Below are 12500 nucleotides of genomic sequence, written 5' to 3' on the forward strand. Positions count from 1 at the left end.
CTTTTACCCACTCTACTTTTACCTACTCTACTTTTACCCACTCTACTTTCACTCTACTTTTACCCACTCTACTTTTACCCACTCTACTTTCACCCACTCTACTTTCACCCACTCTACTTTTACCCACTCTACTTTCACCCACTCTACTTTCACCCACTCTACTTTTACCCACTCTACTTTCACCCACTCTACTTTCACCCACTCTACTTTTACCCACTCTACTTTTACCCACTCTACTTTCACCCACTCTACTTTTACCCACTCTACTTTTACCTACTCTACTTTTACCCACTCTACTTTCACTCTACTTTTACCCACTCTACTTTTACCCACTCTACTTTCACCCACTCTACTTTCACCCACTCTACTTTTACCCACTCTACTTTTACCCACTCTACTTTCACCCACTCTACTTTCACCCACTCTACTTTCACCCACTCTACTTTTACCCACTCTACTTTTACCCACTCTACTTTCACCCACTCTACTTTCACCCACTCTACTTTTACCCACTCTACTTTTACCTACTCTACTTTTACCCACTCTACTTTCACTCTACTTTTACCCACTCTACTTTTACCCACTCTACTTTTACCCACTCTACTTTCACCCACTCTACTTTTACCCACTCTACTTTTACCCACTCTACTTTCACCCACTCTACTTTTACCCACTCTACTTTTACCTACTCTACTTTTACCCACTCTACTTTTACCCACTCTACTTTTACCCACTCTACTTTTACCTACTCTACTTTTACCCACTCTACTTTCACTCTACTTTTACCCACTCTACTTTTACCCACTCTACTTTTACCCACTCTACTTTCACCCACTCTACTTTTACCCACTCTACTTTTACCTACTCTACTTTTACCCACTCTACTTTCACTCTACTTTTACCCACTCTACTTTTACCCACTCTACTTTCACCCACTCTACTTTCACCCACTCTACTTTCACCCACTCTACTTTTACCCACTCTACTTTCACCCACTCTACTTTTACTCTACTTTCACCCACTCTACTTTCACCCACTCTACTGTCACCCACTCTACTTTTACCCACTCTACTTTCACCCACTCTACTTTTACCCACTCTACTTTTACCCACTCTACTTTCACCCACTCTACTTTTACTCTACTTTCACCCACTCTACTTTCACCCACTCTACTTTCACCCACTCTACTTTCACCCACTCTACTTTTACTCTACTTTTACCCACTCTACTTTTACCTACTCTACTTTTACTCTACTTTTACCCACTCTACTTTCACCCACTCTACTTTCACCCACTCTACTTTTACCCACTCTACTTTTACCTACTCTACTTTTACTCTACTTTTACCCACTCTACTTTCACCCACTCTACTTTTACCCACTCTACTTTCACCCACTCTACTTTCACCCACTCTACTTTTACCCACTCTACTTTCACCCACTCTACTTTCACCCACTCTACTTTTACCCACTCTACTTTTACTCTACTTTTACCCACTCTACTTTTACTCTACTTTTACCCACTCTACTTTCACCCACTCTACTTTCACCCACTCTACTTTTACCCACTCTACTTTCACCCACTCTACTTTCACCCACTCTACTTTTACCCACTCTACTTTTACCCACTCTACTTTTACCTACTCTACTTTTACTCTACTTTCACCCACTCTACTTTTACCCACTCTACTTTCACCCACTCTACTTTTACCCACTCTACTTTTACTCTACTTTTACCCACTCTACTTTTACCCACTCTACTTTTACCTACTCTACTTTTACCCACTCTACTTTCACTCTACTTTTACCCACTCTACTTTTACCCACTCTACTTTTACCCACTCTACTTTCACCCACTCTACTTTTACCCACTCTACTTTTACCCACTCTACTTTCACCCACTCTACTTTTACCCACTCTACTTTTACCTACTCTACTTTTACCCACTCTACTTTCACTCTACTTTTACCCACTCTACTTTTACCCACTCTACTTTCACCCACTCTACTTTCACCCACTCTACTTTCACCCACTCTACTTTTACCCACTCTACTTTCACCCACTCTACTTTTACTCTACTTTCACCCACTCTACTTTCACCCACTCTACTGTCACCCACTCTACTTTTACCCACTCTACTTTCACCCACTCTACTTTTACCCACTCTACTTTTACCCACTCTACTTTCACCCACTCTACTTTTACTCTACTTTCACCCACTCTACTTTCACCCACTCTACTTTCACCCACTCTACTTTCACCCACTCTACTTTTACTCTACTTTTACCCACTCTACTTTTACCTACTCTACTTTTACTCTACTTTTACCCACTCTACTTTCACCCACTCTACTTTCACCCACTCTACTTTTACCCACTCTACTTTTACCTACTCTACTTTCACCCACTCTACTTTCACCCACTCTACTTTCACCCACTCTACTTTTACCCACTCTACTTTCACCCACTCTACTTTCACCCACTCTACTTTTACCCACTCTACTTTCACCCACTCTACTTTCACCCACTCTACTTTTACCCACTCTACTTTTACTCTACTTTTACCCACTCTACTTTTACTCTACTTTTACCCACTCTACTTTCACCCACTCTACTTTCACCCACTCTACTTTTACCCACTCTACTTTCACCCACTCTACTTTCACCCACTCTACTTTTACCCACTCTACTTTTACCCACTCTACTTTTACCTACTCTACTTTTACTCTACTTTCACCCACTCTACTTTTACCCACTCTACTTTCACCCACTCTACTTTTACCCACTCTACTTTTACTCTACTTTTACCCACTCTACTTTTACCCACTCTACTTTCACCCACTCTACTTTTACCCACTCTACTTTTACCTACTCTACTTTTACTCTACTTTCACCCACTCTACTTTCACCCACTATACTTTTACTCTACTTTCACCCACTCTGCTTTCACCCACTCTACTTTTACTCTACTTTCACCCACTCTACTTTCACCCACTCTACTTTTACCTACTCTACTTTCACCCACTCTACTTTTACCCACTCTACTTTTACCTACTCTACTTTTACCCACTCTACTTTCACTCTACTTTTACCCACTCTACTTTTACCCACTCTACTTTCACTCTACTTTCACCCACTCTACTTTTACCCACTCTACTTTCACCCACTCTACTTTTACCCACTCTACTTTTACCTACTCTACTTTTACCCACTTTACTTTCACCCACTCTGCTTTCACCCACTCTACTTTCACCCACTCTACTTTTACTCTACTTTTACCCACTCTACTTTTACTCTACTTTCACCCACTCTACTTTCACCCACTCTACTTTTTGACATTCAGGGCCTGTGGGGGTGAAAAGTGTTACCGGTCCTCAAACTTCCCCATCATTCTCACACACCCACCTTTCCCTAACCAATGTGTGCTATGTGTGTTGTGTGTGTTGTGTGTGCTGCGTGTGTGTTGTGTGGTTGGCCCCTGCAGCTTACCTGAAGCGGCGCTACGGCTTGCTGAGCCCGGGCTCGGACAGTGACTCCCCGGGGACACGCTCTGACTGTGTGAGCCCTGGGCTGACCCCTCTGGAGCTCTGCCCCTTCACCCAGGCCAAGAAGCCGCGTGTGGTGCTGGCTGCCGAGGAGAAGGAGGCCCTGAGGAGGGCCTACCTCCAGGAGCCCTACCCCTCACAGCACACCATCGAGATGCTCGCCGCGCAGCTCAACCTCAAAACCAACACCGTCATCAACTGGTTCCACAACTACAGGTCTCAACAGGACCTCCCTGTCACTCTCTTATTCTCTCTCTCTCTCTCCTATCTTTCTCTCTTTCTTTCTTTCTTTCTTTATCTCTCTAACTATTTCTTGGTTAGAGTAGAAGTTATAAACAAAAAGGTTGTAAGTTGCAGTATGCCTGACTCTAGGTTTGTGTGTGTGTTGTGGGTCTGTGTGTGTGTGTGTGTGTGTGTGTGTGTGTGTGTACATGTGTCCCAGCAGGTCTCGAATGCGACGTGAGGTTCTCATGGCGGGCCCTCAGGACAACGACACTGATGCCGAGCCCACCCCCTACTCCCCCATGGCGTCCCACAGCCCCGTCTCTGGCGACGACAAGAAACTGCTCCCCCACGCACGCCCCCTCAGCACCTCGCTCCGCCACCTCTCCGTCAAGCAGGAGGCTGGAGACCCAGAGCTGGAGGTTCCAGGGGAGGGGGACGCCACTGGCAGGCAGTCCAGGATGAAGCACTTCCCACTCTGCTTGCCGTTCCTGCCGCTGAAGGCCGAGCGCGAGGAGCCAGCGCTAACTACAGCGCCGCATCGCCTGCAGAGTGGCAGGGAGAACGAGGCCGGCAGTAGCCATGCTCAGAGGCTCTTCTCTGGATATCTCAACACGGAGGGACTCCAGAGGACCAGCGTGACCCAGCATGAGGAGGAGGACCCCGAGAAGTCACCAGTGGACCCCGTCAGCTTCAAGGCCACGTCGGAGCCCTGCCGTAGCAGCCTGGAGGTGTCCCTCAACTCCCCGTCTGCAGCCTCCTCCCCTGGCCTCATGCTGTCCGTCTCCCCCGTCCCCTCCTCCTCCGCCCCCATCTCTCCATCCCTTCCCAACCCGGCCTCAAACCACGGGCCGGATCTTCAATCCGCACCCGGCTACGGCCTGGACACCCCCGCCCCGCACAACCCCAAACCCAAGAAGAGCACTCAAAAGCGCAACGAGAAGATGGCCAACCTGAACAACATCATCCACCGGCTGGAGCGGGCTGCAAACCGCGAGGAGACCCTCGAGTGGGAGTTCTAGAACAGAACCCTCTCTGAAGGTTTGTCAGAACACTTGCACCTGTTCACCCCAAGACTCTGAAAGAGAACCTTCTAGAGTCACCCCAAGGCTCTGAACGAGAACCTTCTGCAGTCACCTCAAGACTCTGAAAGAGAAGCTTCTAGAGTCAATCCAAGGCTCTAAAAGAGACATTTTTTTGAGTAACCCCAAAAACTCTACAAAAGAACTTTCCAGAGTCACCTTGAGACTCTGAAAGAGAACCCTCTGGAGACTCTGCAGGAGAACTTTCTGGAGGCTCTGGAAGAAGCCCCGCACCCCATCCTGGACCCCAGGGTCCCCTGCACTGAGCGGCCCCTCAAAGGGAACATCAACCTGCAACACTTAACACTGATGACACCCCTCTGGAGAGAAACACACACACACACGCACACCCACACATACACACACACATTTCTAAACGTCTTTTAGGTATTTTGATAAAGGATCGTATTTCGAATTTTATGTAACAGCACGAGCTGTTGTGTTTTAAACAATGGAGAGAGAAAGAGAGAGAGGAACTCTTAGGTGAAGACTTGCAGCTACTGTGTCATGAAATGCACACTGAAGTCTTGGAGATTGCCAATGGGTGAGATTATTTCAAAAAGACCGCTGTCTTAAGCCATTAAAAAAAAGCACTATACTTATTTAAAATGAGACACTGACCAAATTTGCTACTTTTTGAATAGCAATTTTTCAGATTTTGTCTGTAAGACAGGACAGTAAAAAGATGAGCAGCTTATGAAAAAAACAACAATAAAAAACCTGACTTAGGGTTAGTCCTGGAAAGACTCTAAATTAGTGAACACATCGTATGTACTTAGTTTCTTGGTGATATGTTTTGGAACATTTGTTACACAGACGTATAATGTGTGGTTGTACGTGTTGTAGAATCGTCTGCAATAGCCTTCTCCGAACAAGATGTAGCATGGAACTGAAATTACCCTTACTCACCCTAGTTAGTCACATGTGATATACCTGGCTTTAAAAAAAGAGAAAAAATAAGAAGAAATGGAAATGTTTAAACATTGTTAATTGTAAGATATTTTAGTGAACACGTTCTTTCTTTCCTTTCCTTTTAATGATACTTAGAGGTTTACATTAGGGGCTGTATGCGTGTGTGTGTGTGAACACGTTCTTTCTTTCCTTTCCTTTTAATGATACTTAGAGGTTTACATTAGGGGCTGTATGCATGTGTGTGTGTGTGTGTGTGTGTGTGTGTGTGTGTGTGTGTGTGTGTGTGTGTGTGTGTGTGTGTGTGTGTGTGTGTGTGTGTTCGTGTGTGTGTGTGTGTGTGTGTGTGTGTGTGTGTGTGTGTGTGAGTGACCGAGCCCAGCAGTTAGTGAGTGTCCTCCTACACCTGAGCACCGTTTACGCATCCTCAGTAATTCATTCCGACGTGTTACCTCGTCTCCGCTGTGATACCCTGGCATTGTCCCCAAGGCAACGGCAGCCATTACCTCACTGTCTCCACATGCGCATCACAGCCTCAGCCAGGTCCCCCCCCTGCAGTGTCCCTCTCACCTCACCCTCACAGTGCAGCATCAGCAGTGGAACATGCATCTGCTGCACACCTCACAGCCTCAGGGCCTCAGAGGCCAGACACACACACACAGCAGCCTCTGGGGCATGCCCACCAGGCAGTGTCAGCACTCACATACAGGCACATACACACACAAACATGCACATAAACACACACACACACACACACAAACACAAACACACACAAACACATGCACACGAGCAGAAACACACACACACAGCAGTCTGTGGGGCATGCCCACTAGGCAGTGTCAGCAGACATCTGGTAGATCTATTTCCTCTGTTTCCACCGTCTCATCTCAATGGATGAGAACCACACTCACATACAGACACACACACACACACACATGCACAGAAACACACACTCTCACACACACAGAGGCCTCTTGGTTCCTAGAGTGCAGTTCACCCAGGAACAGGTATTGCCCCAGCAGCTCCCACTGTGCAAAGACACCCTGTATTGGCTACACCTCAGTGTTTGCTGCCTGTGTGTGTGTGTCTGCCTGTGTGTGTGTGTGTTTGTGTGTGTGTGTGTGTGTGTGTGTGTGTGTGTGTGTGTTTGTGTGTGTGTGTGTGTGTGTGTGTGTGTGTGTGTGTGTGTCATCACTGGGTGGGAGGTGTTCTTCAGCTCTCTCTCCTTGTAGCAGCCCCTTTGGAGGAACTAGAGAGCCATTGACTCCACAGCACATTCGGCCCAGGTCTGGCCCAGGTCTGGCACTGAGCGGGTGTGGATCTGTCCAGATTCAGTTATTTTCTGAGAGGGAGAGAAAGAGGGAGAAGGAGAGGAAGACAGAGATAAAGAGAGAGAGGGAGAGGGAGATGAGATTATTACACCAGCCCTCTGATTCTCACCCTCTCAGAGCAGTCATGAACTCTCAGCACTAGAGACGAGAGAGAAGAGAGAGAGAGAAAGAGAGGCAGGGAGAGAGACTCAAGCGAGGAAGAAAGAGAGAGCTTGTCTGATTGGTGCCCAGTTACAGGTGTACTAAAATAAAAGTCAAAGTTGGGACGAGGGCTTGCAACTGTTTTTTAAATTGACTTACACAAGAAGACACTGACATATTTAGGTCAAAGTCCCAAAGAAGTAGCACTTAATTATGATTTGGTATATTGTAATCATCCCCCATTACATAGACATTGACCACTGACCAATATCAAAGTCTCCAGAATAATGGATTCATAATAGTGATTAAATTACTAGACTGAAACTACTGGACCAAACATGAGAAGGAAGTCAAGTAAAATGACTTGGAATGAAACGGAAATTTCCACCATGCATGAACCATATCTTAATCGGCAGGCACATGCTGCTGTGAACTAATGTTGTCACTGAATTAAGCTGGGAAGGTTGTCAGGGTGTTTTGCTGCTGGCCACCACAAATACTGTTTTTTTATTTGTATTTTGTCATACTGGCATTTGTACTACTGTGTTTTTTCTTCCGTTTTATACTCTGGTTAACAATATTTATAGATCTCCAACACCTCGTGAGAAAACTACGCAGATAGCAGCAGACCTGTGGCTCCGGCCTGGGTGTCTCCCACGGCTGCCTCAATCCAGTCAGGTCACGGTCGGATCCAGTCCATTCTGTTGCTATCTGGGTATTAACAGCACTTAGACTGACGTAATCAAGCAAATTTTTGAGTATGGAAAGTTAACCTTAGTGTTCCACAGGTCTGGGCCTTTTGATGTGTTGTTCAAGGTGGTAGTAAAAACTTGCACTTGTTTTAATAGTACAATACAAAGGATTGGAATTATATATGTATAGTTATATAAATATTACACATTTACTGAAAGTAACAATATCTTAGGTTCTTGACACTTGTGTGCTGACTATATTGAAATAGAGTGTACAGATATATTAACCAAACTCACGAGCCAGGTGTGGTCTGGCAGGCTTGCCCAACTTTTAGAACTTCTCTCAGGGTAGTCTTGCTTCTCTAAGCTTTACTGAACAGGTCAGGTTGCATCACTGGTAAAGTTCGTGAAAACATAAATACCATTCGAGTCGAACAGAGCTGCCTCTCGTTTTGCAGCTTGGACTTACTGGACATTGCTCATTCGTACGAGTATTTCTCGGTGCATATGTAATTAAATGACCACAGCATTTTGTGAGCACTGAGTGATTCTATGTCTTTGTTTATTTGATTGAATTCAAAATGGTTCTTGAATAAAAGTGCACAGGTTAAAGCAGGATTTCAGGCAGTACCCTATATGGTCAGATTAGCCGAGTATGCTTTTGTGATGACTAAGAGGTGACCACTAATGTGTCCAGTGCAGTACCTCCATATCGGAGATTCGAGAGATTTTTGTGATATCAAAAACAAGCTGGCAATGCCAAGGGTGGCTTGAATAACAGAACAATTTGAGATGTGTATAATAATACCTTTGAAAAGGAAAACACTGTTGGGAAAATCACAGACATTTCTTGAAAATATTGCATTCACAGATCTGTGTGTGTGTGTGTGTAGGATATGTCCTTCTTCATTTAGGAACTGGGGTCAAGTAGTTATCCAAACAGGAGAGTTTATATGTTTGTTTGTTGGTTTGTTTTCTTTTTCTCAACAGAGATGGTTAAAGGAAATAAAATGTCTGAAAGACAATGTTTATGAAAAAAAAGATCTGCTAATTTCACTTTATGGGCTCCTCTTACTGAGCCACCACCTCACTTACAGTATGGAGAAATCTTCTCATGACATCATGTGCATAAATCAACAGATCTCTTTCACTTTTTCTCACCCATTTCACGGCTTGTGTTGGTGATATTCGTGATATTCATTTTTATTAAAGTCAGTGGTCCCCAATAAAGCTTTTCTCTTACGTATGTACCCTAGCCTTTTTTTGTTCCTTTGTTTGTTTGGAACTTGCATGCGACCTGCTGAAGATCACCCGTCGAGCGGAGAAGGAAGGGTTAGCCTCCTCCTCTCCTCCTCTCCCACCATCTTGAGCCAAGGCCTCAGCTACTTTCATCCGCCTGGAATTCCTTGCATGTCTCAGATGTGGGTCAAATATGTGGTGAGAGAGACACACACAGCTTTACTGAGTCACCTGACCTGCTAGAACTGGTGCTGTGGTGCATTATGGGACACCTTACATCACTTCCTCTTGGCTTTTTTCACCCTGGTCACCCAGGTTGCTACGACAACATTGATATTTTGAGATAGGCGCACAGTGTTTTACTAGACGATGAAAATTATTGAAATGTTATGTTCACCGAGGACGTTATGCGTCGTTGCAATGCACTGAACACCGTGACGAACATGAAATGTAGTTCAGGAGAGAGAATAGAGGGGTGAGTTCTGGAAGGACTCCCTAGTCGTGGTGGTATGATGTTGATGGACAATGTGTGCATTTTAAAGCCTTTCTCTTTGCTCATGCGTGTCATACCATCCACCTGTGAATATTGAAATGCCCTGATGACACACCTCTCTCAATACTGCAATATGTCAGAGCACTTCAAAACTTTGGTTTAAAAAAAAGGTCAATAAATATTCTGTGTCTTTTAATCATATGTACCAAACCATCATTGAATACATTACTATGTAAGACCTTCTCTGTCTCTGTTTCTTCCTTAAAACAGTGCAACATTATGTCATCATTATCATATGCATATGAAAACAACAATAGAGTATTCTTCTTGAATAGCTTATATAGTCTTCTAGAAGGTTTGAAGGACGTTCTGAGTTTGACTAAATTGAAGCTCCCTTTTCCCATGTCATCGAAGTGATTTCCTAATGTATTGGCCAACTAACTTTCTCGTAGGCTAGTGTCCCCATACTGTATTCTCCCTTAATTTATTAAAATATCTACCCCCTCCCCCATTCAGACGTAGACACCTATCGTGGTTACGCAACATTCTGTCATTACGCGTTGACGTCACATGCACAGTCTGCTGGTTGAAACGCGGCAATGACGGCCGGAGTCTACGGTGGGACGGACTAGGACTGCAAATGGATCTGAATATCTGTTTGTGTCGCTTATTTGCCGTTTATTTAAAGCCGGATGCAAGAATACTCCATCAAATACATGTCCATTCTCTTCGAGAGCTTCTTTTAAGGTTAGTATGCTGGTTGGGTTCTTGCTTGCTGTGTTGGCTGGACTCAGGCCTGTGCTTAAGGGGCCCGCCCTCTATCGCATAACAACAACAAAAACACAACCTACTCCGCTAACCCGCTAGTTAGCTTTAGCATCACAGCAGGGCCGCCCAGGAGTAGAACTGGAAGAACCGGGGGAAGAGGGAGGTACCGACACCTACCGACAAACACTACAGATATTCCAGTTTGTTAGTGCTTGAGTTGTATTCTCACAATAGATATCAATGCTTCTAAACTCAACTTAATTAAACTCTAGGAAACGACAACGAAGCTAGAGAAATCGCTTAACTGTATAAAATTAGCTTATGTTAGCCAGCTAGCTGGAAATGCTGAACCGTTTGCTCTGATGCACTGTATGTGCTATCGTTGTGTTGACAGTTATTGCTCGGTGAGGTTAAAAGAGAACAGTTCAAAACATACGTTCGCTGACATGACTGGCACCGTGTGTCTGTTGTCATCTATTGTTTGGGAAACTGTGGGAGGCGTAAGGTTATGATTCAGCAGGCACATGTTTTGAACTGTAATGTGAAGTATGTGGCTAGCTGATCAGATAAGTTATTATGTTAGCTTGAAGAGTCGCCCAGTCAGCTGGCAAGAATCTGCTAGCTGGCTAGCAATCGAGTTAGCTCTCTGGTTTTGATAATATGAATGAACTCTTGAAAGCTATAAGCTTGCCGTAAAATAAACTACATCACTATCTGCAATGGTTTATTTCGACATATGTTTCATACAGTGGTGTAGTCCAGGGTATACGCAGGTATACGGAGTATACCCACTTATTTTTCAGTCAGCATTGAGTATACCCACTTCTCAAAACAGGGTGTTTATCCTGTGCTGTATGGGCTGCTTAAAAATAAATAAGAGTATACCCACTTCTCCAAGGACCACTACTTCACTGGTTTCATATAGAAGGGATCTTGGTACCAGTACAGTTTCGGAATTCTGCACCAGCCGATAACCTGTAGCAATTCAAGCCACTACCTAGCCTTAACCGTAGCGTTTTGCTTGTTCGGCAGCAATCCAAACAGAGCCGACTTGTCAACACTAGCTGCCACAAACAGAACACACAAACTAAGTAGCCAGCTATGTATCTAATTTACGTAGTAAGCTAGATAATGTCTAACGGCCATACATCTACAGCTGTTCTGACATAGAAACATTTACTGTACTCTTCTCATCAACACAATATACACAGATGATCGTCTACATGCCACTCCACCCATCTAGTAATATTTCTGACACAGTTGAAACTGCATATAATTCAGGGACATGTGTTGACATGAAGACGAATTATGAAATCACTAAAAACCACATGCCACGATTTACTGCATCTGTATTGCAATGATGCGGTTGCACTATTGCTATGTTGCATCAGCCTCAAATGCTAGCCACAAGGTAGGCGTTGAGCTCTTTATAAGTTAAAATTCAAAAGTGCAGTCATTCCACAGCTGTATGTTCCTGTCACAGTCAGAGAAGTCACATAAGGTAACCTTGTTTGCAGGGAAGGCAGGAGTGCGCCCATGCGTACACAGAGTACTGAAATGCATCCAGATTGAGTTGGAGCTCTGAGGCCGGAGTGACTGCAAGCTATTTGTCTGGTATTTTGTTTTTAGGGCTGGTTTTCATTGACAGATTTTGGCAGGCAGAGACAGGCCATCATACAGGCGAAGCGGGGAGGTACAGGCTGACCTTCTGTCATTGTAAGAGCGATAACCGAGAGTGAAAGGCATACTGGATGCGTTCCACTTGTTCACAAACGAAGCCATTGCTCCCACTGTAAGCCGAGTACTTGGGGGGAAAGTCTATCTCCTCATCAGCGCACAGAGAGAGTCTGTTTTTGTTTGTTTTTATTGTTTGTTTTGGTGTTGTCTGTGTCTGACTCATTCCTGTGAACAGAGGCCCGTTTGTAATGGTCACTTCAGCACTGTCCCCTAACACTGCGTACACCATGTGCTTCTTTCCTTCAGTTCCAGCTACGATGTTTTCAGTTACACGACTGTCATTGACAATATATCAGCATCCTGTAAAGTAAGGTTGACTAGCCAGCATGGCTGTAGAGTTGGC

General features: G+C 44.6%; 2 protein-coding genes across 2 annotated transcripts in view; both read left to right on the forward strand.

Moving 5' to 3' along the window:
* Positions 1 to 4787, forward strand: part of cux2b (cut-like homeobox 2b) — a gene marked incomplete at both ends in the record, with an annotated part of 176123 nt that extends 171336 nt beyond the window's left edge. The window contains 2 exons of the mRNA XM_080852567.1: positions 3483 to 3759; positions 3986 to 4787. Of these exons, the coding sequence (XP_080708693.1) occupies positions 3483 to 3759; positions 3986 to 4787 (1079 nt within the window). The remainder of the gene's footprint in view (positions 1 to 3482; positions 3760 to 3985) is intronic.
* Positions 4788 to 10258: 5471 nt separating this feature from the next.
* Positions 10259 to 12500, forward strand: part of mtmr3 (myotubularin related protein 3) — a 36688-nt gene continuing 34446 nt past the window's right edge. Inside the window, 1 exon segment of the mRNA XM_080852847.1 lies at positions 10259 to 10399. The gene's annotated coding sequence lies outside the window, so the exon portion shown is untranslated.

The sequence above is a fragment of the Sprattus sprattus genome (genome assembly GCF_963457725.1).
Source record: "Sprattus sprattus genome assembly, chromosome: 15".
Lineage (NCBI taxonomy): Eukaryota > Metazoa > Chordata > Actinopteri > Clupeiformes > Clupeidae > Sprattus > Sprattus sprattus.